At 55.3% G+C, this 24,911-nt stretch overlaps 2 protein-coding genes across 4 annotated transcripts in view; both read right to left on the minus strand.

The window, feature by feature from the left end:
- Rps6ka4 (ribosomal protein S6 kinase A4) overlaps nucleotides 1-6,569 on the minus strand; it is a 10,857-nt gene extending 4,288 nt beyond the window's left edge. Inside the window, exons 1-9 of one of the 2 annotated variants that reach the window (XM_023703915.1) lie at nucleotides 6,433-6,569; nucleotides 6,322-6,347; nucleotides 5,409-5,627; nucleotides 5,198-5,313; nucleotides 4,618-4,725; nucleotides 4,329-4,409; nucleotides 4,147-4,250; nucleotides 3,897-4,047; nucleotides 1,105-1,269 (exon numbers count right to left, since the gene is read on the minus strand). In XM_023703915.1, the coding sequence (XP_023559683.1) occupies nucleotides 1,105-1,269; nucleotides 3,897-4,047; nucleotides 4,147-4,250; nucleotides 4,329-4,409; nucleotides 4,618-4,725; nucleotides 5,198-5,313; nucleotides 5,409-5,565 (882 nt within the window). In that variant the 5' untranslated portion in view covers nucleotides 5,566-5,627; nucleotides 6,322-6,347; nucleotides 6,433-6,569. Of the gene's footprint in view, nucleotides 1-1,104; nucleotides 1,270-3,896; nucleotides 4,048-4,146; nucleotides 4,251-4,328; nucleotides 4,410-4,617; nucleotides 4,726-5,197; nucleotides 5,314-5,408; nucleotides 5,628-6,275; nucleotides 6,348-6,432 lie in introns of both variants that reach the window. The other variant, XM_004643755.2, reaches the window with a different exon arrangement.
- A 1,636-nt stretch (nucleotides 6,570-8,205) lies between these two features.
- On the minus strand, nucleotides 8,206-20,482 carry Ccdc88b (coiled-coil domain containing 88B). 2 transcript variants are annotated; one of them, XM_023703913.1, is made up of 27 exons: nucleotides 20,402-20,482; nucleotides 20,027-20,163; nucleotides 19,752-19,863; nucleotides 19,595-19,664; nucleotides 19,455-19,513; nucleotides 19,286-19,369; nucleotides 19,064-19,207; nucleotides 18,725-18,867; nucleotides 18,522-18,603; nucleotides 18,230-18,388; nucleotides 17,854-18,000; nucleotides 17,629-17,737; nucleotides 17,351-17,487; nucleotides 16,119-17,273; nucleotides 13,285-13,412; nucleotides 13,099-13,216; nucleotides 12,637-12,732; nucleotides 12,424-12,564; nucleotides 11,837-12,093; nucleotides 11,363-11,506; nucleotides 11,075-11,261; nucleotides 10,820-10,965; nucleotides 10,603-10,701; nucleotides 10,254-10,420; nucleotides 9,587-9,793; nucleotides 9,381-9,443; nucleotides 8,206-8,353 (listed from the first exon to the last, which is right to left on the minus strand). In XM_023703913.1, the coding sequence occupies exons 1-27, from the start codon at nucleotides 20,459-20,461 to the stop codon at nucleotides 8,298-8,300; spliced, it is 4,407 nt and encodes a 1,468-aa protein (XP_023559681.1). In that variant the 5' UTR covers nucleotides 20,462-20,482; the 3' UTR covers nucleotides 8,206-8,297. The 2 variants fall into 2 exon arrangements, with proteins under 2 accessions (XP_023559681.1, XP_023559682.1); XM_023703914.1 differs by lacking the exons at nucleotides 8,206-8,353; nucleotides 9,381-9,443; nucleotides 10,254-10,420 and having other exon boundaries at nucleotides 9,593-9,793.
- Between the last annotated feature and the right edge of the window lie 4,429 nt (nucleotides 20,483-24,911).

Below are 24,911 nucleotides of genomic sequence, written 5' to 3' on the forward strand. Positions count from 1 at the left end.
CTGGCATGTGGTGCTGGGGGATTGAACCACGGTCCCTGTGCTTTGCTAAGCTTGCTCTAAGTAGGTGCTTTAGACCACTGAGCCATCTCACCAGCCCCTTAAACACATTTTTTAACCATTACATGAATGAATAAAGTAACCCATGATTCACAAATGAACTTTTCTTATTAGACTCAGACAGTGGAATAGGGACATTCAAACACAGAGTGATCAATTCTGAGTTTCACAGAGAAAACTGGGCCTAGGGACAGGTGGCCCCACCTAAGAGGACTGCCAGAAGAGTCAGGACACAAGATAACAAACTGCTCATAAGTCGTTATCTACAGACAGCTCTGTACAAGGAGAGCTCTGTACCCAAGGAGAGCCCCATGGGTCAGATGAGTGAACAGTGACACTTAATCAGAGAGTGGGAGCTTAGCAGGTGACTACCACAGGGAGGGCATTCCAAACAGAGGGACAACATATACAGGGTTCAGAGATGTACCCTGGGCCTCTGGGTACTCAGTGGCACCCTCAAGACCATATCAGCGAGCCCTGAAGCTAAGGAGCTCAGAAAAGACCATGTCATGGAGGGCCTCAAATGCTGAGCAAAGCAGCTAAGTTTGTCTGACAGGTTGAGGTTCTAAAAGGAAGTGCAGCTGGGCCTGCTGGTTCATGACTGTAATCCTAGCACCCCAGAGGTTAAGAGGATTGTTGAGAGTTCGAGTCCAGGCTGGGCCATATAGTGAGTCCAAGACCAGCCTGAACTACAAAGTAAGACCTTGTCTCAAAAGGGGGGGAAAAGGTTTCAATGTACACAGCACCAATAGGCCATCTCTTCCTAAGTGTCCATGTAAGCAAGTAACTAATTGAAAGCGATGTTTTTATACAACCACAAGGAGATGGTGGCATAGCAGGGAAGTGAAATTTAAAGCCCAACCATGAACCATCAAACACGTGCCACACCATAGCATCCTCCATGACTGACAGCTCCAGCACCCATAAGGGGAGAATTCTGGGGTAAATGCTAGTCTCAAGGACCCAAGACCTATGCAGTGTCCCCAGCCAGAGGGGCGGGCAGGCAGCAGAGTTCAGCACCTGGGGGTTCCATGAGTCCACATTCACCTGAAAGATTCGAGGGTCCCCAGTTGGGGGGCTTCCAGGGGGTGAATACACAGGCTCCAGCCGAGTAAATTCCTCTGCAAAGTTGCCCACATCCAGCTCTGAGCGAATCTGGGGCTGAAATGGGGCTGGAATCTTCCTGGCAGCCAGAGCAGTCCAATCCAGACCCTATAGAAGAGGAGTCAGAAGTGAACATCGAAAGTAGGCATGGGAGAGCTCCCCTGTGAGGCAAGGACATGGACGGCATTCAAGGCATCGAACTCTGTTCTTTCTGCCTCACCCCACTTCCTCTTCCCTGCGTCTGGTAACAGAATCCCTATTCCCCTTGGAGAGCTGCCATTCTACCATGCTCAGTTCTGGAACTTTAATAGAATTGGTATAAAAAAGAAACAAATCTCTTTCTCCTGCTGGACTTAATCTGGAAGGATGTGGGTTTGGAACTGCTATGGACTCATCTAATATCCAATGATGAGGTCCCTATGCAGAAAAGCAGAACCAAGAAACATCAGCATCTGGATGCAACCTTGCCTGAAATCAGACTGTGGGACATTTCCCTGGACCTTTCACTACAGGGGTAGGAACATGCCTTTTGATATGTAAGCTAGTGTTCACCTGCCCCATATTCATTCGTACCACAATATCAGTTGGTTTTTTGTTTTGTTTTGTTTTTTATGTATTTGGTTGTTACAGGGTCTCACTATGCAACTGGGACTTGTAATGATCCTCCTGCTTTCAGCCTCCCCAGCACTGGGATTACAGGCGTTTGCCACCACGCCCAGACTCTGGCCAGCTCAGCATGCCCTGCAGGCAGGACTGGCATGGCATGTGGTACCAAGGATCTAACTGTGGTCTCTGCGCTTGCCTAAGCTTGCCTAAGCAGGCACTTTTAGTCCACTGAGCTATCTCGCCAGCCCCGACAGTGTCAGTTTTATTCCAAAAACCAATACACACAACTAAAAGACACTCTTTTACGAATATGTCATTGCAATTAGGGGTACCAGAAACTTGTAAGCAAAAACTGTCAAGTAGGAGTCCCAGAAAAGTGCCTCAAGTGTGAGGTCCGTAGTTGATAAGTGCTCTTCCACTCTTCTTCCCCCTACTTCTTGTCTGGTGAGCAGCCTAGATGGCAGGCAGCAGCCCTAGGCAAGGAGGCTACATGCTAAGAACAGGGAGAAGGATGAATGGAAAAAAGGAAGGAAGAAAAAGGAACTTAAGGTGCGATTTGTACATATGCCAGCTCCCCACCAGGAATGCATTCATTACGCATCACAAACATACTACTAAAATAATAATAAAAGAAGAAGAAAAGAGCTTGGGTTCCTGAAGATACCGTGACACTGTGAAAACACCACACAGCCCTGGCCTGCCAACTTCTAGACTTCTTTTATATGGGAAGAAGGAAGTCTGTCTTCTTCAGATCCCTGGTCCTTTGATCTCTGTTACATGCACCCAGATTCCATCCCAGTGGCTACCCTACCGTCTTCTGGTCACTTACAGCCACGACACCTGACTCAGACTTAAAAGCCCCAGTTACACCACCAGAGACTTCAGCTCTGCTCTCACCAAAGAGGCCGTCCAAAGAGAGAGGGCAGATACAGGGAGCTTTCCTGAGCACCCATCCTCCTGGCCCTGGGGCCTCTCCAGCATGACTGGCCAGCCTACTTCTAGCACCCAGGGATGGGCTAAAAGACTCTTCTGCAGAAAACTGACAAGCTCAGTGACTCCACATGCATTGCAAAGAGACAGCCTCAGTGGAAAACTGAGCTGTCTGAGAGATCACCTTCTGGGTGAGACCTACCAGAAGATTCAGGACGCACTCGCGGCCCGAGCAACAGAGGACCTGGCCCTGTAAGTGCTCATAAGTGGACACCTATGGTGCCACACCAAACTGTGGCAAATGTGAGGCCCACATGTAAACATAATTGCAAGGCAGTTAAGAACATGGGCACCCAAGTCGCCCAATTCCCCAGGACAGAACTGTCACTGCCCATTGGGTGACCTCAGGTAAATAATTTAATTTCTCTAAATTTCACTTTCTGCATCAGTAAAGGTAAGGCTATTCGGCGGAATTCTGTGAGTAATATGAAATGACCCAGGTCAAGGGCCAACCCATGATAGGGCTCCAAGTGCTGCTGCCCAGCAGGCTCTTGCAATGAGGCCCACTGCACTGTGCAGTGCACTCCAATGGGGGTGTGCACTTAGCAGGTGATCAGACATCCAGTGGTTCCCCTGAACTCCAAGCCCAGAGACAAATCCCTGGAGAGATGCTAGAAGACAGGAGAGTGGGCTTTAGGGTTTATTTGGGCAGTAAGAGACCTGTCTAGATCACAACCCAGCTTTGTACCATTTCCTGTCTATCTTGGGCAGGTCCTGCCTTCTCTGGGTCTACCTGAGAAAGGGCTGACCAGTCCCTTCTTAAATCCCTGCCAAGACTGACAACCACTGAACCTCAAATTTTTTCCTTCAGGAAAATACCTGCCTACCTTCCCTGAAGATGGATAGGAGCTCAGCATGGTGGTGCATGCCTGTAATCTCAGCATTTAGGAGAGTGAGGCACGAGGATCGTGTGAGTTCTAGGCCAGCCTGAGCTACAAAGTGAGCTCAAAGCCAGCCAGAACTACATAGCGAGACCCTGTCTAAAAAAAAAAAAAAAAAAAAAAGGATAAGAAGACAAAAAGGCCTCTACTGACACAGTCTTGCTTTCTTGATTTCCAGGGCCTTCCCCATTGAGGGAACCTGGCCAGGCTCAACCCATCCCTCCTGCGTCCTCCCAGCCAGAGCAGCAGCAGTCTCACCTGGAAGAAAGGGTGGTTCTTTACATCCTGTGCCCCCTGGGGACCTGCGCCCAGCCGCTTCTTTGGGTCCTTGCACATCAGCCGTCGCAGCAGGTCCTGTGCCACAGGCCCAATCCGGGAAGGGAAGGGAGGGGAGCACTTCAGGATCCGTCTGGGAGGATGAGTGGGCGTCAGGGGCAGCAAGCCCCCCCAGCCCAGCCAAGGCAGGACCTGCAGCCCCTCACTGCTCTCCATGTGGGGCCCTGCTCACCGCGACACCTCAGCCTGTGTGTTCCTCTCGCCCTCCAGCGTAAAGGGTGAGGCGCCTGTCAGCAGCTCGAAGAGCAGGATGCCCAGGCTCCACCAGTCCACAGCCTGTGGGGCCAGGCCAGTGAGGTTCCAGGCCTCTCTGCCTCTCATACTTCTCCCCACCCCGTCTTCCCACCAACCAACCTTGCCATGTCCTGCCTTGCTTCGGATAATCTCAGGGGCCATGTACTCGATGGTGCCACAGAAGGAGAAGGTCCGCTCTTTCTGGGAGGACGAGAGGACTGGTTTGTACATCCCAAACTCTCTTGGGCCCCAGCGGCGCCCGAGGCTCAGAGCGGGACTCACTCAACTTGTGCAGCTGAAGGGTCGAGCGTTGGGAACTTCTGGATCTATTCACTCTGCACCCCCAGAACGCAGGCATGGAGCAGGAAGAGAGAGGCAGGAAGGAGAAGCCTGCACGGGGCCCACTCACCTCCTCTGTCAGGAACTCCTTGCTCAGCCCAAAGTCTGTGAGGACAATGTGGCCCTCTGAGTCCAGCAGCACATTCTCCAGCTTTAGGTCTCGATAGATAATGCCCAGCTGTTTAAAAACAAAAGGGACACCGAAACCTTCACCCAAAGGCCCTCCCTAGTTCCTACAGCTCTCATCCCTACACCAGGCCCAAGTTAAGGAGACCGCTGAGAGGTCATCTGCCTGCAGAGGGGCATCCAGGGCAGGAGTAGGCTAGGGTCAGAGCTGGGCCATGAGCTAAGAAAGGCCACTGAAGATACAAAGTCTTGGAACCAGGCATGAGGCCGCCAATTGAGGAAGTTCAGTAGAGGCAGCCCCAAGTTCCCTGTAAGAGGAATTTTCTGCCAAGGAAAAGCCAGGAAGGAGACCTCATCAACCAGAAGGCCAGGGTAGCAGCCCCAGTCCCCACTGAGCTACCCTGAGCCCCCCAGAGGTCCAGGGGAGATGCTAGCCTGCCATGTTTGTAGGCCATTCATCAGGCCCAGGTCCAGGTCCAGGTCCAGGTCCCAAGGTACTGCCAAGAGGCCAGGGCTTCACCTACCTTATGCAGGTGTTCTAGAGCCAGCACGATCTCACCGCCGTACACACGCACCTCGGCCTCTTTGAAGTACTGGCGCTGATAAAGGTGGGTGAACATCTCGCCACCATTCACGTAGTCTGGGGATGCCACAGAAATCAGGACCAGCCCACACCGTGGCCTTGCCTGGTCCCGTGCTCCCCCCACCCCAGGCCAGTTTGTGGTGCACCCTCACCCAGGATGAGGTGCAGCTTGGCATCCGTCTGGAAGGCGTAGTGCAGCGTGACCAGGAAGGGCGCCTGGCGCACCAGCTCTAGTACAGAGCGCTCTGTGCGCGTGTGCTCCTGTGTCTTGGCACGCTGTACCAGCGCCGCCTTGCGCAGCACCTTCATGGCATATAGCTTCCCCGCATCGTGCCCGCCTGCCTTCCGCACCAGGAACACCTTCCCGTAGGCTGTGGGAGTGGTGATGGGGCAGAGGGTGGATTGTGAGTGGGAAGATGGTGCAGATGGCTGAAGGTAGTGATGGTGCCAACTCAGGTGGGGTGTGCAAATTGGAAGTGAGGCAGGTGTGCAAAATACTGGCAGAGATTTCTACAGAAAACGTTTACCCCTGGAAGGTGCTCAGCAAAACTGAGGAAGAGATGTGCAAACCCAGGAGGCCTGCAGCAAGGGGTGGGGGTGGGGCATTGCAAACCTGAGAAAAATCAAAGGGAGGAGCAAGGATGCAAATGCAAGGGAGCCAGAGGTGCACTTCAGCTGGAGGAGGGATGTGCAAACCTGAGCTGAGAGTTTGCAAACTGTGGGAAGGGGCTCACACTTCAGAGAAGGGAAGGAGCAGTGCAAATCACTTGGGAGAGGTGCAAGTCCCCAAGGAGGTTGGCAAATCCCATCAGAGAACATGTACACGCAGGACCTTGCAGTGGAGCTCCCTGGAAGTGGGCATGAAACCCTGGCACAGTAGGGCAGGGCGGGCAAGGCAGGCCATGCCGGGAAAGGGTGGGGGGCCTCCCCAGGGGCCTGGTGCAGGCCCCAGCGGGTGTGTGGGTTGGAGGTCCAAAGCACTATGTCTGGGACACCTTCCCAGTGCACAGGGTCCTCACCTCCCGTGCCCAGCACCTTGAGCAGCTCGAAGTTCTCCACGCTCACCTTCTCCTCATGCCCGGTCAGATTGGCTACAGGCACAGGGGAGGAATGAGCATAACCAGACCCTCACCCCTCCCAGCCGCCTGGGCAGCCATGGCCAGGCCCCTCGCCCACCTTCTGTGATCCGAAGCTCCACCTCACAGCCCTCCTCCTCATCTTCGTCCCCCATGGCCGATTAGTTGATGGGCCCGCGCAGCTGGGGCTCCGGGCGGCGCCGGTTACATGGCGGCTCAGGCCGGGGCGGGCGCTTCCTGGTGCCGCCTCTGGGGCCGACCGGACGCCCAGCACCGCCTCCCAGCTCCCCGCCCCGTGAGGTCTGAGTCAGGCGGCTGGAACGTGACAGCACAGGGCTGCGGGTGGGCAAACAGCGGCGGAGGTGGGGGGCCGTCTACTGAGCCAGGCCCAGCATCCAGGATGTACACAGAGACACCCCTCCGCCTTCTCTCGGAGCTGGAGAAGCCCCGCATGAGCTTTGCCGCTGGGATAACTCAGGTTGCTGCTGTGACTGGCCCAAAATCACAGCCCTTGGTATGAGGGCACCAGGGGTCTGTGCCTCAAGGCCAGGGATGAAAGCACACCCACCCCGCCCCCAGGGCCAGCCCCAAGCTTCCCTTGTGCAATTATCTTGACCACCAGAGAGAGGGAGCAACTTACTACAGTCACAACCACCCCCTCCTTGGGCCACCCCTTGAAACTACAGATAAAAGGTTTCTTCCTCCCCTTGAAAGATGTGCAGCCCCAGTCAGCTGCTGCCCTCCCTACACCACCACCACCTCTCACTCCTGGGGCCCTGGCTCTGCCTCTCCAAGATGGTCTGGAAATACCCTCAAAAAGGCATGACACACATGGCGCATGAGGAAGTCCTCTCCCATTAGGGCCCACAGCCCCGGGTCTGTTCTCCAAGGGCCACCTACAGGGTTGGGCAGCCATCTGAGGCCCCACCTAGGGCTATAGGAGGGGATTGTCAGCCCCTCTGCCCGCTGGAAGCTCAGGGGTCACCTGACTCCACTGTCCTGTGGAGCAGGAGGGAGTAAGGTTACTGCACATTACCCCAGGGAGGCAGGACCGGCCACCACGCCCAGCTAGGCCCACCCTAAATTCAGCCTGCCTCATCTTAGCTCTACGTGGCCCCACCCTCTCATGGGTGGCCCCAGGTGACCTGACTCACATCCTGCCACCTAGTCTAATTGCCCCCCTTCCCAGGCGTCCCTCCCACCTCTTGTGGCAACGGCACCCGGTGATACCCACTGCCTGAGAGCCCTGGGGAGTTGGGAAGAAAAGTTGAGGAGGCAGGAAGATGGAAAGGAAAGAAAAGGGCCACATCCCAGGCCCCACCAGCTGCTGGCCTCCTAATCCATCATCCATCCCCTCCTACCCCATGGGGACTTCAGGACTAGAGAGGCTGACTGGTCATGCCCCAGCCCCTTTTGCCACCCTATCTAGATAGAGGCCTCCAGCCAGACTACACCCCCGCTCCCAGCTAGGAGGCTTAGGCCATGGTGTCCTCACACCCAGATGCAGCCAGTAGACACAGCACAGATTTGGGTGGTTGCATCTCAGCTTTATTCTCATGCTCCTTATGTCCCAGCTAAGGCTCAGTCTAAGCCACGCTCCCCAGGGAATGAGTCTTGGCTCCCAATCTGAACCGGATAGAGGGTTCTCTTGGCCATTCCTGCCAACTTTCTTCAGCTGGGGGATCCCCCAGAGACTGCCTCCTCCTCAGCAACGGCTGTACAGCAGGGCCAGGGCTCCAAGAGGGGGCCACTCGTGGGGAGCAGCCATCCCCCCTGTCCACCAGCTGATCCAGCCTCCACCCCAGAACCCCAGCATGGGCAGTGGAGGACTTGGGAGCCCAGAACTCTTTGTCCGAGGATTCCCTTTGGAAGCTCCAGTCCCCCGAGCTCTGATGCTGCCTGGGGCCTCCACTAATACTACGTCGACGAGAGGGCTGTACTTCCAAGCTCCTTCTCCCCACAGTGTCACTGGCTGAGGGACGGGGTGAGGGGACATTTCTTCGGTTCCTGCTCCTCGAAGCCTGGAGGGAAAAGCCAAGCTCAGGCTGCCTCCCAGGACACATACTCACCAAGGTAGCCAACACCCTACAGCTCCTGCTCACCCTCCAGTGCTCCTGAACATTGTCTCCCCCTACCATTCCCAGGCTGAGCCGCCTGTGGGGCTGGACAGCTGGGACAGGTCTGAGCCATCAGGTGCTCACATGGGAAATGCCCATCAAACTTCTAATTCTTGAAGTTAAAAAAATGTCAGATGCCTCACTGGTGACTTTAACACTGGGTACATGTTGAAACACAATAATTTAAGCATACTGAATTAAATATGCTATTGCCAGGTGTGGTGGCACATGCTTGTAATCCTAGCACTTGTAGGCTGAGGCAGGAGGACAGTGAAAAGTTCGAGGCCAGCCTGGGCTACAAAGTGAGCTCAAGACCAGTCTGAACTACACAGCAAGACCCTGTCTCAAAAAAACAAACAAAAAGACATGTTATTAAGATTTACCAGGGCTGGGGAGATAGCTCAGTAGAATAAGCGCTTGCTTGGCGAGTGTGAGGTCCTGAGTTCAATCCCCAGTACTGGAAAAAAGATTCACTTTACCTATCATTTTTCCTTTTTTTGGGCAGGTACTAGGGATTGAACCCTGGGTCTTCTCACTGAGCAACATCCCCAGACCTTTTTTGTCATTTTTTATTTTGAAGCAGGGTCTCAATAATTCATTAAATTCCTCAAGCTGTGTTCAAAATTGTGATCTTCCTGCTTCAGCTTCCCAGAATGTTGAGGAGTTAAAGGCATCTGCCACCACATAGGGCTCTTTCTCCTTACTCTGATGAAGCTACTAGAAAAGCCAAATTGTACTTCTATTGGGCAGGACTGTGGCAGGCTCTCATTATTTGTATCTGTGACCCCAGCCCCAGCATGTCTTCCCTGTGTCCCCAATAGCACTGCTGGCATTTGGTAAAAAAGCATCATCAGATGAAAGATGGGTGGATGAGGACTGCCAGGGCGCCAGGCAGGACAGACACACCCACTGCTCCCCAGACCTGACTCACTCTCTCTGCTGGCATCTGCTTCATGTTCCTGGGGGGTCTTGGTGGAGCCGTCCCATTCCACACCTGGTGGACACAAAGCAGCCCAGAGACAGGGGTAGATAGGCAGGGTTTGTAGCAGACAGACACAGGATGGGAAGTTCCCTCCCCTAAGATGGTGGGCCCACAGAGAGTAGCAGGCTAACAGGGGCAGGGATCTGGCCCCTTACCTTTGCTGTGGGTGCTAGGTGCTCCCAGGGGGCCCGGACGGCGCTGGCGGAACCTCTGCCGGGGGGTGTCCCCTGGGCTGAATGACTCAGAGCTTCGCCCCGTGGGGAACCGGGAACTGAGTTTCCGCCGCTGCCTGCCACCAGCCAGGGTCTCTCGTAGGCAGAGTGAACTCTGGGCCCGGCGCATGGGTGCTGGTGAAGGGGCTCCTGCAAGAGGCACATCCCCCATAGGGTGTCAGAGTGCAGGGAGGACCCCCCAGCAGGGAGGTGTGAGTGAAGATATATGGGACCAAGGAGAGAGGTGCAGAGCACAGAAGGGGCCAGACAAGGTGGGGCAGCCCCCCAGGAGGGTGGGCTCTGTGCTGACTCGAACACATTTGCACTGTGTGACTTTGGGTGATACAACTGCCCTTCTGGGAGCCCCAGTTTCCTCATCTGCTGCTAAGATAGAGGCCCTCTCCCTAAAGTCCCTGCCACTTCTAGGTTCCAGCCCCTGCCAAGTATGGGGTAGGACTGGGTAGGTGACAGCACAGGTAAAAGGAAGGTGGCAGTGAGAGAGATCATGCAGGGCCCAGTCTAAGGAGTTGTGGAAGCATCTGGGCAGGCAGAGGCAGAGGCAAAGGGCATATGGGGGACAAAGGGAAAGGAGACCTGGACCCAGACCCACCTGTCCCATCTGCCTCCCTGCCCTCAGGGAGCTCAGCCTCTGGGATGCCCCCCAGGCTCTCGGTGCTGCCAGCCCCATCGGCCCCCAGGCGTGGCCCCCCATGGGGGCCCCCCTCCCGCCGGGGCCGCATCAGCCTCTTCACCTTGTCTGCCAGCCAGCTGCCCTTCCTGGGGGCAAGAGGGCACAAGAGAAGGTCAGGACAGAAAGGAAGAAAGAAGGGTATGTCAGAGATGGCAAAGACCAGGCCAACCCTCACTGGGGCCTGTGCCTGAGCTGGGCCAGAGGGCAGAGGGGAAGGCAGGGGCGGAGGTTGGCAGGGCGTGAGCCCCTGGAAGCTGGGGGTCCTCACTTGGTCCGGGGCAGGGGCCCAGGCTCCAGCACTCGATACTGGTCCATGATCTTCTCTACCAGCTTCTGCTTCTCGCGGCGAAGAGCATTAAGCTGGTCTCTGGTGGAAGGGCATAGGGCGGGGTGCACTTGAGAAGCAGCCAGGCTGGGCAACCATGCCACAGGTGAGACTGACCAGACCAGTGCTAGCCAGCCCCGGGGGCCACCAGCCTGCTCACAGGTACTCGCGTTGCTCACGGTGCAGGTGGTCCCGGCTCTCCAGACTGCGCTCCAGCAGCTCTCTGTTCTCCCGGCTTAGAGCCTGCACCTCGGCCAGCAGCTGCCGGTTCTCCTCCTCCTGGGCGCTCCGCAGCTCTGTCAGCAGCTGCAAGCATTGGTACCAGTTGGGGATGAGCCTGGCTCACAATGACCTGGGCCACTCTCCCCAGATGCCCTCCACTCAGCCACCCCAGGCAGCCTCCCCACCATCACACCTCGCATTGTGTGGCCAGCCGGCAGGCACTCAAGTCCAGCTGCTGGTTGGACTCACGCAGCTTCTGGCTCTGCACTTCAAGCTGTGCCCTCTCCAGCTCCAGCCTTGCCAGTCGCCCCTTCAGCTCCCCACGCTCACCCTGCAGCTCCCCACGTTCCCGAGACACCTCCGCCAACAGTATCTGAGCTCTTGAGGGCAAAGACAGCTATTCTCCCAGAGCCAGGGAACCCACCAGAAATGGTGACAAATGCAGCCAACCCACTTCAGATGGGACCCGAGGGGCAGGTACCTGTCATGCTCACTCTGCAGCCTCCGCAGCTCTTCTTCCATGCCTCGCTGCCGATGTCCATCCTGCATTAGGCGCTCACGCTCAGCCAACAGGGCCACCTCCTGTGCCTCCACATTGGCCCGCTGGGCCTGCAGCTGCTCATGCCTGATGGGCAAGGGACCAAGAGGGCTGCAGGACCCCAGGCCATAGCAAATGGGTGCTAGGATATCTGGACCCAGGTCTGTCATTTCCTGAGCATTAGGCTCCCAAAGCAAAGCCACAGCACAAAAGGCCACACGACGTGCCACCACTGCCAACAGTAAGCTAAGTCAGAAGTGCAGGGGCCTAGACCCAAGAGGGAACCCAGCAATAGGGGTGTCACAGAGAGGAGCTGCCTGTGACCATGTAGTACTTCCTGGTGGGTCAGAGCTGCTGAGGGTTCCTGTCCAGGCAAGTGGGTGATGGGAAGAAGCAGGGCATTTGGGGATAGCTCACCGGCCCTGCAGCTCCCGGTGGGCCAGCTCTAGTGCCCGCATATTGTTCTTGAGGTCACGGTGCCGGCTCAGCAGGCCCTCCAGCTCAGCCTCCTGCCGCCGCTGCAGCTGCACCAGGGCTTCGTGGTCCCGCAGCAGGGCCTGCTGCTGCCCTCGAGCCTCCTCATGGGCCTGCCGCGCTGCAAGAACCTCTGCCTCCAGCACCCCCAGCTTCTGGTGCAGCTCTTGGCCCTGCAGCTCCAGCACAGACTTCTCAGCCTAGGAGGAGAGAATGGGGATTTGTGGTGGGACCCCAAGCCCAAACCATGGGCAAAGGGCAGGGTGCAGAGGACAAGCAGAGCCAGTATGGGACCTGGTAGTGCTAGGCTATGTGGGGAGGGTAACAGGACCAGGGCACGGGTGGACAAATGGGGCTGGGGCTGGGAAAGGGATTCAGACTGGGAAGGCTGGGATCAGACAGGGAAGAGTACACGTGACTAGGGAGCAGAGGTGAGGCAGCTGGCTGGGAATGCAGTAGAGGTGCTGCACAGAATGATAACCAAAGGGTGAGTGGGAGTGAGCAGGGCACAGGTACCAGCTGCCACCCACCTGTAAGCGGCTGCTGTGCTCCTGTGCCCGTTGACTCTGCTGCAGCAGCTCCTGGGCCCGGCCCTGCAGGTCCCCCAGCTGCCCCTCCAGGTGCTGAAGTTGTCCCTGAAGCGCTGCCTTCTCAGCCACCAGTGTTGCATTCTGTCCAGAAGGCGGGGTCAGCAGTGGCCAGGCAGCTGCCCCCACCCGGCTCCCCAACAGTCCCTTACTCACACTGCGCTCTACCTCAATGAGCCGGCTACCCTGGGCTGCTGCAATCTGTGGCTCAGAGTGTCCCTCGGGACCCAGCCCCACAGGGCCCTGGCGCAGCTGCAAGGACAGATCTAGGAGGTCATTTGGGGAAGTAGCAGTGGCTTGAGGATGGCACAAGGATCCATGCCAGTGAGCCTGACTCCTTCATTAGGGCATCAGAACAAATCAGTAACTGGATCACTGGGAAGCAGTAGTCAGGGCCAGAGATGCAGAGCAGCCACCAGAAGCAGAGGTTCTGTCCTAAGCTCAAGACGGCCACCCAGCTGTCTGACTCTCCACACAATGCTCCCTCCAGAAGCCCCAGGGGGGTATAAGGCAAGCAGCTAGCCAAGGATCCTGAGGCAAGAAGGGTGCAGGGAGCCTGGATGTCAGCTATGGGTTGGCAGGAGGAGCAGATGGGTCCCAACTCCCTGCCAGCCTCACCTGGAGCAGCTCCTCCTCCAGCTTCAAAGCCCGGCTCTTGAGCTCCAACAGTGCCTCCTCCTTGCTAGTGGCTGCCGCCTGCAGCTCAGCCTCTAGCCGCTGCTCCAGGCCCTGGTACCTGCCAGGAGATGCCTTGGCACCCAGACTTACTCCCTGTCCCTCGCTGCCCCTGGGCACAGTTCCCACCTCTGCTGCTGGTTCTCCTGCTCCCAAAGAAACTTCTGGCGCTCCTGAGCCGCCTGCTCCAGCTCCTGCTGCAGGTGCTCCAGCCGGGATCCCAGCTCCTGGCCCCGTGCCATGGCCTTCTCAAGCTCCTGAGGGCAGGCAGAAAAGGCTCAGGGGGTAGGCATGACCCTTCCTCCTCCTGAGGCCAAGTAGGATGCTAGATTTTTGTAAGTTTATTATTATTTTTTTTTTTTTTTTTAATTTGAAACAGGATCTTGCTAAGTCACTCCATTGCCCAAGCTGGGCTCAAACTTACAATCCTCCTGCCTCGGCCTCCCAGACTATGGAGGTCACCAGCATGTGCCACTACTCCCAGCTCTTTAACCCTTTGACTCTCTACCCCTCCACCTATTAAATAGGAGCAAAGCCTGCTATAATTCAAGCAGGTCCCTGGACCAAATCAGAGGATAACACTCCACAAGGATCTTCACCTGTCGGAGGCCATAGTTCCTCCTGTGCCCAGGGACAGGGAACCGTGCCCTATGGGGCATCACATCAGCCCTGTGGAAGCAACAGGGGCCCGGTAGAATTGGGCCTGAAAAACATCCTCCACTCCACGGGGCCAGCTTCAGTGTGCAGTCAGGACAGGAACTTTGAGGTTGCACGCCTAACTACAGTAAAGACCAGGAGGGGACAAGGCCTTGTCTTTGGCAGTTGGGCCACACCATTTCAGACAGAGGGGTGCAGGCTCCCTCAAGAAGGTAGACCAAACCATTCTGACACACAGGGACCCTGGCAAGATGAAGCTACAGAAAGGGTGATATTAACGAGTCTCCTGCTACATCTTGCTCCTGGAAGCCAAGTCTACAAGGTGCTACTGTTGAATGATCATCCTGCCTGAAGAGTCCTACCAGCCTTGCCATGGGTAATGCTCTTCCTAACACTCAAGCTCTTAGACTGCTGCTAAAAAAAAACTACAAGTCCCACAAGGCATTGCTGCCTGGCCATCCACCAACAGCTCTGCCACTTGAGTGCAGCTGAGGTAGGGAGAAAGGTGGTAGGAGAAAGGCAGTGGCCCAAGCCCTGCCCTGCCCCAGCAGGTCCTGGCCACACCCCACAAGACAACCTGAAGGCCCATAGCTCCCCAACCTAGCCGGCTAGCAAGACCTGTGCCACACCCAGGTAGCACCAGGAACTGCTCCAACTGGGAAATCCCACAAAATTCCCTTTGTCTCCAGCTTCTTCTACCCTCTGGGTCCTCACAGCAGCTCTTCTAGTTCACCAGCCCTACCCTCACCTGTCCTCCGGGTATCCCTGTCTCCAGAAACCATACAGTAGGAGCCAACACTGCGCCAAGCTTTCTCTATTATCTTACAAGCTCTGGGAGACATACAGTTTTTATTCCAATTTTCTAAGTGAGGAAACAGGATTCATACAACTGAAGTAACTTGCCCCAAGCCACATAGCTGAAAAGCATATCTGGGATGTGATGCATTTCCTTTGAGCTGACAGCATCTATTGTCACCCATCACCTTGTCACCTCCATCTCTCACTTTTCTCAACCTCCCTTCCCCCAGCCTGCCTTGCTCAAGGCCTAACCCGAGGTCAACCCAACCATGTTATCACTCCTTGCCATTAGGAGGAATTTGGATAAGTCCCTCTTGCTCTCTGAATCTCAATGTCCCTGTCTGCACAATAGGTGGACCTCAAAGCTGTGCACACCAGGAAATACCATTCCTTGCCCATGAGGCCCCTACTCTTCACACTGCGGCTCACTGGCTTCAATACCCCTCTCCTGGCCTTGTGCTGTCCTCCACTTCCCCTGATGTATCTCTCTACATGGACTGAGCAATATACAAGCCCCAACTCTTCCCTGGGTTTGGAAGAAAGGAGGAACACTTCTTAATCTATTCTCAGCCTCGCTTCTCCAAGCCCTACCTCATACCTCTCCAACTCATGCTGACTATCTTTAACCTTTTGAGGCCCTACTCCCCTTCAGGAAGTCTTCCAGATGAGCCACAGCCTGAGTCCAGAGTGCTGGCTGCCTAGTGCTATGCACCCAATGCCTGATACATGGCCTGGCACAGCCTGTAAAACACATATGAGTAAATGGAGCACAAGTGTCTCTAGGCTTTCTCTTCCCTCTTTCACTGTCCCTTCCCCTGCCAGCTTCACCTGCTGCTTGCATTGCTACCAGTGCCTCCTGATGGACCAAGGCTTCCTGCCAGTCAAGGTAACCCTCCTCAAATCCAGCTCTGAGGAGGGCTGCCCATACCCTCAAGTGGCTGCCTGAGGACGGAGTCTGAACACCTTCAAAGATGGCCCCCTTGCCTCATGCTTCATGGGCCCCTTAAAGGCTTTATCCATTCCCACCAAATGAAATCTTGGTCAATCCTACCCCCACCTACAGGGCAGCTCCCTTTCCTTATAGGATTTGCCCTAAAAGTGCATTTCTTGTTGACTTTCAATATGCCTTAAGGGCGGGGATATAGCTCAGCCATATAGCGCCTGCCTGGCAAGCTCAAGGGCCTGAATTCAATTCCTGGTTCCAAAAATAGCACCATGTCTTGGTCCAACAGTGGCCTAGCCCTTCACATCATGATTACCCCCAAATCAGCCAGGAAGGGCAACCCCATTTTACAGAAGGAGGCACTGGCGCTGAAGTGATTAAACTGCTATAGCCAGAGTATACCTACCCAGGCAGTCTAACCTATCACCAGCCACAGCCATCTGCTAAGTCCTAGGAAAGCAGGGGAATGACCTAGCCTGGTGCTAGGAATCTACAACCCCAAACCCAAGCAACTATCCTGGAACCCCATTTGCCACCAACCCTGGTGACAGAAGCCCCAACTTACCTCCCTGAGGGCCTGCTTTTCCCGGTGTTCCCGCTCAGCCTCCTCCAGGTAGCCTTGGCCCTGGCTTTCCAGTGCCTGCACCCGCTCCTCCGCAGCCTCAGCCCGGGCCCGTAGCCTGGGCCCCTCACGTTCCCATTGTCTCCGCTCTCGGCCTGCTACTGCCAAAGCCTCTGCCAGCACCTCCCGCTCCCGGGATGCAGCCTCCAACTCCCGGCCAGCTGCCTCCACAGCTTCTCGAAGCCGGGTCTGTTCTCGAGCATGGGCCTCCACCTCCTGGTGGGCTTCAGCCTCTGCCCTTTGCGCATGGGCCAGCTCCTCAGAGAGGCGGGCCACCTCTGCACCTCGGGCCTCCAGCCTTCGGGCCTGGGCCTCCAGTTCAGCCTCCAGGGCTGTGGCCTCTGTCCTCAGCCGAGCCACATCCTCCCTGAGGGCCTGCTGCTCTGAGACACCACCACCCAGGGCTTCCCCCAGAATCTGCCCTTCCCAGGCCCTGACATCAGGAGCTCCTTCAGATGTCTGCTGTGCTAATGGAGGGGCTGGCTCTCTGACCATCCCCTCCAGCCACCGCTCATGCCCTTGGGCCTCTGTGTGTCTGGTAGACTCGTCCAGTCCCTGGCCCACAGGCTCCTGCTTCTCTAGCAACTCACTGTGGCTGAGCTCTGAGAAGCCTCGCTTGTGCTCAGCAGCCTCCTGTCTCAGACCCTGGGCCTCAGGCATCAACTCCTTTTGGGGAGCCTGCATCTCTCCAGTCTCTCCTCCCAGCAACTGCTGATCCTCTACTTTGATCTCTGGACCCTGATGTGGGGCTACAGAAGTGGGTAACTGGAGAAGGGCTCTGGGTCTAGTCTTCTCCAGGGACTCTTGTGTCTCTATGCCAGCATCTGACTCTTGGGGGGGCAAGTGTGAAGTCTGGGGGGCTGGAGCAGATGCCTGGAAGGGCCTCTCTGTCAACTCTTGGCATGAATCAGAGGCCTGGAGACTCTCAGCTGACCCCTCCAGGCATGAGTCTGATGAAGGAGGATCCGGCTGGGGGTCTTGATCCCCCACCTGGCCATCTGAGCCCTGGGAATTGTGATCAGAGCCCAGGGGTGTCCGTGGGGTGCCATCCAGTACCAGAAGCACAGGCTCTCCACTCTGCTCCTCCAGCAGGGGGTGCTGAGGGTACATGAGAGGGTCAGTTAGGCCCTGGGAAGTCAGGAAGGGGCTACCTCAAGGTGATGGGCAGGACTCACCTGATCACCTTGCTGCCTCTGCAGCACCTGAAGCAGGCCTCGAAGCTCCTGGTTCTCCCGCTCCAGGGTTCGCAGCTGCCCTGCTTCTGCCTCCCTCACCTCATCCTGCAGTGATGGGGCTGTTCTGGGCAGGGGTGCTGGAGGTATAAGAGAGGTCAGCACCTTCACCAACCCCTGGGTCTCCACATATGGAGGATGAGGACTGAAGCTCTCTTTATCACAGCTGTAGGAAAACACAGGTCCCCCGTCCCAGGTTTCCCTCCTAAGGCCACACCCACCCACTACAGGAGAGTTCAAAGGTGGCTCCAGACTCCGGCAGAGTTCCAGCTCCAGCTCCACATTCTCTTCTGTGAGCTGGTTCACCTGATGCCTCAGAGAGTCCAGCTCCTAGAGGGTGGAGGGACAGAGTCAGCCCAGCCCTCCACACTGTATCCAGGCTAGGTGTGCAGGTCCCTGCAGAGCACTGAGTGTAGAGGTCACCAGGATCCCTCAGGCGACCTCACCGTGTGAGCCTCGCCTAGCCGGGCACGTAGCAGCAGGTTCTCACGCTGGGCCTCATGGAGTCGAGCACAGCGCTCTCGGGCAGCCTCCAGCTGCTCTTCCAGCAGTGCCTTTGAGGCCTCCAGAGCCTGTGAGAGCATGCGCTCCTCCTGTTGGGGGAACAAAGAGAACCTGGCCTGAGGTGTGGGGCAGCCCCCACCCCAGTGCCCTTCAGGACCTCCCTCACTGTCCTCTCCACCTCCCATCCCTAAACACTGCCTCTCTGCATGGACTCTGATCCATTTCTGTCAGCCCTAACTGCTCCCCTCTCCCCATAAAGGGAGACCCTCTGCACTCTAGGCCCAACCTCACCCCTCCCACGCCCCGCCTCCTCCTCACCTCCAGCTGGCTCTTGCAAGCCTCAGCAGCCTGAAGTCGCTCACGACAGCGCCCCAGCTCCTCTTGCAGTCGGGACACGCGGCCCGCCCTCTGCCGGAGGGCCTCTGCCTCCTCTCGGAACAGCTCTGCTCGCTTGGCTTGTCCTGACAGGGCCTGGGTCTGGGTCAGATGATACAGAGCTGGGACCAGTCAACCAAGGGCCAGAAAGATGGGAGACAGGAAGAGTGGGGCTTGGAGGAACAGAGGGAAGAGTGAGGGGAAGCAATGGCAGGGTGGGGGCATCTGAAGGCACCTCCTGACGGAGTCTTCGAATTTCAGCCTCCAGGCCCTGTACTTCAGTCTGAGAGTCCAACAGCAGCTCAGCCTTCTCCTCCCTGGAGGGATGGAGCACTGGAGCCGGGTGTGGGAAGTCATCCCTTTCTCCTCATGGGACTGCCCTCTCCCCTCCATTGGGAGGACATCAGGCTGTCCATTCCCTGACCCCCAAACACTCACAGCTCCTGCCTCAAGCGCCGCAACTGGGCCTTGGCATTTGCCAGCTGCAGTGTCAGGTGGTGCGGGCCATCTGTGGGAGCCCTGACAGGAGCCTCGGGCAGCAAGGGAACCCACCTCTGCTGCAGCAGCAAGTCCACCAGCCTCTATAGGTGGTTGAAGGTTAAAAGTCAGGAATAACCATCCCCTCTCTGCCCACATTCTCCCCCACATGGAAAGATCAACCTGGTAGTGACAACCCTGATAGTTGAAGACCCAGACGCCAAACCCACAGCTAGACTTCAAACCCCCATCTTCCCCTCATATCTGGGTCCATGATGCCTGGAAGTACCCTCATCTAACCTGAGCCCCCAGGTCCCTCTCCTTGGCCAGCTTGGACAGTGTCCCCATTAGGCTCCGGGACAGTATCTCCAACTCTGACGGTGCCAGCTCCCCGGGCTCTGGTCCAGCCAGTGTCAGCACCACACCAGCCCCAGGCTGGGTCACCTGGGGGCACATGAGAAGTTCATGGGAAGAAGACAAGTGGTGGGGCTGTCCCGGGGACAGACCTGGGCTGCCCCGTACCTCCTGGATGGCAGCGGCCAGATCACTCTGAACCTCAAGGCTTAGCCCCTGAATGTGGCGGATGAAGAGTTCCCGCTGCTCACACTGCATGGAGACAAGAGAAGGGACTGAGGCAGGGGCCCCCTCCTCCAAGCCCAGCTCAGCCCCTTCCTCCCCACCCCTCTCCTACCTGCACTGATGCCCCCAGCAGCAGCCGAAGCAGGCCTTCCAGCCCCTCCACCGCCTCCTCTGCAGGGCACAAGCCAGGGAGATTACAGGGGTGCTGTGGGGGGGGGGGATAGGAGGAGAAGGCTAGGCTGGGGAGAGCACCTGAGAGGGGGTCAAACCCCAATGTCTGGAGATCTGGAGGTGGCCACAAGACCAGAAGCTGCAGCTCTTCCTGGATTAAGGGGCAGGGATATAGATTTGAGACATCTTCCTGTAGGGCATTGTCCCCCACTCCACCTTCCTCTCCAGAACCCCCAACCTGGTAGAAGTCCCTCAGTCGGGTCCACAGCTGGCTCAGGTTCCATACCCTACAGGCCTCAGGTCCATCATGGCTACTGGCCATCCGAAGCCCCCCTCGGGCACTGGGAGCACTATGGGCACAGGGCCATGGTTGAGAGGTGGGCTTAAAGACCTACTTCCCAGAGGGGGTCTGAGGCACAGCAGGCTCTGCCCACCGCTCTCAGGTTCCTCCTACCAGCCCTGCCAACCGCCTCTGGGGGATCCCTCCAAGCATAACTTTCTCTGGTCCCTTACATGATGCCCAGCACCCGGAGGAGGAGAGCCCCATTGCTGAGCCACAGGAACCGCTTTTCTGGCCTAAGAGGCCCTTCTTCCTCCTCTGTCTCAGAAGTTTCCTCCGCCTCCCCCACCAGCTCAGCCAGTCCCTGCACCTGTGGGGAAAAGAGTAAGTCCACTGGACAACAGAACAAAACCTAGGCCCTCTAACCTGCTCCAGTGAGCCCCAGCACGCCCTCTTCACGAAGGCAGTAAAGGATTCTGGTCACAGGTTCTGGACCCTTTGGTCTCCCTCACTTCCCCAGGGCTCCACCCCCAAGCGAGTGCAACCTGCCCAGCCTTGTGCCCCGCTGTCTCACTTCTCTGCAGCCCCATTCCCTCCCTGCTCCTCACCCAGGTGGCCAGGCTCCCACTCAGGAAGTCTCTAAGTCTGGGCCCCTGGCCCCCCTCCATGTCGGGGTCAGGGTGTCGGTCCCGCTGTGGCAGCTGCACCTGCCCAGAGAGGAAGAGGAAGTCCCTGAGGGGGGATCCCAGCAGAGCCACAGACACCCTGTGCAGCTTCCTCCTTCCGGGTGCAACAACCAGGTTTCCCTGGTGCTGCCTAACCCCCCATCCTCCCAGCATCTCAGACAAGGCCAGCCCACAGCTATGGGGGGCATCCTTCAAATCTCTGGGCCTAGCTTTCCCAACCTGAAACAAAAGAAGCAGTCTCAGCATGGGTCCCTCCTGGAAGGGACTCTGAGCCTGGAGCAAAGGCCCACATGTGCCTCTCCTGGTATGCCACACTGCATCCTTCTTTCTTGTCCCCTTGATGTCTCTCAGCTCTACCCAAGCCACCCCACCCATGAGGCCTAGTTCTGAAACCCCCCTTAGGAAGCCTGCTCTGAACCTCATGGGAGTGTGCACCCGCCCCCCTCTGACCACCCCACCTCATACTCTATACATGGTTCTGTCAGTAGGTAACCGCAGCTGGCCAGGCCTCAGTTTTCCATCTGGAACACAAGCAGGTTGGACAAATCCCTTAGAGGAAAGCAGTGTGGTGCCAGACCAACAATACATGTCCCAGAGTCAGGAGGACAGCCTGGGACAACTCCACCCACTGTGTGGCCTTAGTTCCCTCTCCATTTCCCTCTCTTTTTACCAGACACTTGGATGTTAGGGCATAGGACTCTCCCTACTCCATGGATACACAAAACACTGGGGAGTCAGGTACCTAAAAACCACATGCTCAATTTTTTTTTTTTTTTTTTTTTGGTATTTTAGGAAAGAGTCTACAGGGTGTTCAGGGTCACACTACTAGATCAGACTGGTAGTGATCTGCTTATTTACAGCCTCCCAAGAGCTGGAATTACAGGCCCGCGCCACCACGCCCATTCTCAATTGCCACCTCCACATGCCCTTGGGTCGGGACAGCACTACAGGATCCAACCCTGCCCCTGCGCCTGCTTGCAGGCACTTTAATCCACTGAGCTATTTGGCCAGCCCCCACATGCTCAAATTAAGGTTGCACCTGTACTAGATGCTTTGGAGGGGTGTGGACGTGAGTTTGGTGGGACAGTCAGAGAAGGCATGAGATCAGGGACCACTAGGTCATTGAGGCAAAGAAGAGAGGGAGGAAGGGTGTTCCCAGCAGCAACAACAGAATATACAATGCTCTGAGGCAGCCCAAAGCAAGGCCAGTGTAAAGATTAGAAATGATTCAGGTTTTACCTGTTCTGAGACACTACTTTTTACATATAATATCTCTAAAGTCAGGTTACATGGGATAGTTGTTTGCTGGCTGCTCGACTGCTACCCTGACTTAGTTGTCACTGCCAGCAAATGCCCATGTTTCGAAAGTACAAGCTGGGTGTGGTGGTGAATGCCAGTAATCTAACTCCTGGAGGCTGAGGCAGTTTGCAAGTCTGAGCCAAGCCTGGGATACAAGAGAGTTCAAGGCCATCCTGGACTACACTCTAAGACCCTGTCTCAAGCCTGGGATCCCAGCACTTGAGAGGCTGAGGTAGGAGGATCAGCACAAGTTCAAGGCCAGACTGGGCTACAGAGAAAGACTCTGTCTCCAAACAACAACAACAATAAAAAGACCCTGTCTCCAAACAAAAACCACAACAACAAAATTGTGAGCATGGAATCCTGGAAAAAGGGTGTCAGTAGAAATTCCAAAGACAGGCATGAAGTACCCTTTAAACCTGGGACCCAAAGCGCTCCTCCTGCCTCAGCCTTACTGACAGCACTCAAAGCCCAGGCAAAAGTGGGCTTACTCCGTGGCTGCGAGGCTGGCTGCTGCAGAGACAAGCTCTGCTGGTGTGGATCACCTGGGCTGGAGTCGTGCTACTTTTTGTAGCCCTTGATGGGCCAGCAGAGGAGGTGGCCAGAAAACACACAGAATTCTGAACTCTTAGACCAGAAGTAATACACAGGAGGCAGGCAGCCTCTAAAATGTGAGGGAAGCCAGGATGTAGCTCAGCACCGTAGTGTCAGCCTAGCAAGCCCAAGGCCCTGGGTTTGATTGCTGGTATAAATAAATAAATAAATGGAAAATGGAAAAATGTGAAGGCGATTTCTGAATAGGGTCACAAATTTATTTTGCTTTTTATGTTCACATCAGAAATACATATATATATTTTTTTTTCTTTTTTTTTTTTTTCGGTACTAGGGATTGAACTCAGTACCCTGCACTTGCCAAGCAGGCACTTATTCTACTGAGCTATCTCCCTGGCAGAATTATATTTAATAATCTACATTTAAGTGAAACAGAGCTCTTTGGGGAAATACAAAATTCTAGTCTTGGGACATGGTTAACTGGCATCATTTCTTTTCTCCTCTCCAACATCTTCCACAACTGATGACATCTTAGAGTTGGTGAAATGCAGGGTGCTAACAGTAGCAATCATGTCAAACACAGGCTTCTTACGAGCCACACACAGCTATACATACGGCACTTTAGACTCACTAACTTATTCACTCTGGGCTAGTCTGTGAAATAAGGATTATCTTCATTTTACAGAGGAAGAGACTGAGGCCCAGAGAAGCAGTTTGTCCGAGATCACACAGCTTTTAGGTTATAGCACCAACTGAAAGAAAGCAGTTGGGTCACAGTGCAAAGTGCAGGAGCACAGAGACAAATGTGGCTGAGCAGGGATGGAGAAATGAGGCAAGCTCGTTAGCACAGGAGCACACCTAGCTGTTCGCTCCATTGCAGCCTTTACATATGGGGATCATCCTAGAGTTTTCAGGACTGTAAAGGTGGTGCTCAACATGACATTCCCTAAAGTGTCCCTGATGCAGTCACTATCATTAGTATTAACGGTATCCATAGACAATTCAGATTTGGCCCTCTGTGAATCTTACTCAGAACTACATCGGGCCGGGGAGATGGCTCAGTGGAATAAGTGCTTCCCTGGCAAGCTCAAGGGCCCTAGTTCAATCCCCAGTTCCAAAAAAACAAACAAACAAAATAAAAAGAACCACATCATCCAGAATCCAGCCACAGACCAAATTCCTCAGGAGCCCCAAGTCCTCCAGGTCCCCCCACATCTCCCAGAGCCAGCCAGGCACAGTGACTGGGGCTCACCCCAGGGCAGAGGGAGGCCCCTGCCTTGCCCAATATCTCCGAGTCATGCCCTTGCTCGAGCCTCCTCTGAGCCAGGGGCCGTGCAAGAATTGCTCTCACTTCCGTCACTCTGGACAAGCCTGGCTGCACAGCCCTCAGGTTCCCCGACAAGCTGGGTGAGGCAGAGGGCACTGGAGAAGGAAGGGGAGGCTGAGGTTCCTGGTAAGCCAACACTGAACTCCACTGTTAATTATTGAGGGATGCTCACCAGAGGCTGGCAGGAGTCTCTCCCTTTGGCTAAATTTTCCCTTTAAACATTTTCTGATGTATGCCCATGAGCAAAAATGTCAAGCATCTGGGCAACGTGGCTTATGCCTATAGTCTCAGGTTTCGGGGGGCTGAATCAGGAGGATCACTTGAGCTCAGAATTTTGAGACCAACCTGTGCGACTTAGGGGTCAGGGAGATGGCTCAGTAGAATACATACTTCCCTAGCAAGCACAAGGGCCTGAGTTCAATCCCCAGTTCCACCTATAGTCTCAGGATTTGGGGGGCTGAATCAAGAGGATCACTTGAGCTCAGAATTTTGAGACCAACCTGTGCAACTTAGTAAAAATCTCCCTAAAAATTTAAAGTAGGGGAGCTGGGATATCATCGCTCAGAGTAGTACACTTGTCTACCATGCTGAGAACCACCACACAAAAAAAGAGTGGGGACGTGAAGACATAAAGAAAATTTGGCTATCCCACCTACCCCTTCCACCCTGCCCTGGCCAGGGGAAACCATGGGCAGCATGTTCTTATGTCCTTGCTGAGGACACAGTGTGCCTGTTACAAGGATTTGCATTGAAAGACAGCCATCTTTGCTTCACAAGCTATGTTGCAATCTCTTTCTGTTCTTTCCCCCTCTAGTGCTGGGCCCGGAACCCGTGGCCTCACAAATCCTGGGCATGCACTGTTCCACCGAGCCACACTGCAGCCCCAGCCCTGATCTGTTTCATAACTGTTCAGAACGTTCCATTAGCCTTCACCTTTGAACAGCTGCGTAGTGCTTTACGACGTTGCTTTCCCATCATCATTTTGTCTCCTATTGATAATGATTGTACATATTTGCATGATTTCCTAACACTGCAGTAATATGACACTGTACATTGGCTTTGACATCTTTTCAGTCTGTTTTACAAGTTTTTTCAAATTTTCTATTTGGTTTGATACTTGAGATTGAATCCAAAGCTTTGCATGGAGCTACCACCCAAGCTCATCTTTTTATCTTTTTATTTTGAGACAAGTTCTCACTAAATTGCCCAGGTTGGAGTCAAACTTCCAATTCTTCTACCTCCACTCCCAGAGTG

Source organism: Octodon degus, unplaced genomic scaffold (assembly GCF_000260255.1).
Source record: "Octodon degus isolate 3935 unplaced genomic scaffold, OctDeg1.0 scaffold00184, whole genome shotgun sequence".
Classification (NCBI taxonomy): Eukaryota; Metazoa; Chordata; class Mammalia; order Rodentia; family Octodontidae; genus Octodon; species Octodon degus.

Coding starts and splice junctions, on each gene's coding strand:
- Ccdc88b (XM_023703913.1), bottom strand. CDS start 20,461: ATGGAGGGGGGCCAGGGGCCCAGACTTAGAGACTTCCTGAGTGGGAGC. Junction 19,370..19,454: donor TGCTGGGGGCATCAGTGCAG/GTAGGAGAGGGG, acceptor GTCTCCATGCAG/TGTGAGCAGCGGGAACTCTT. Junction 10,702..10,819: donor CGTGAGCAACGCGAGTACCT/GTGAGCAGGCTG, acceptor CCCTTCCACCAG/AGACCAGCTTAATGCTCTTC.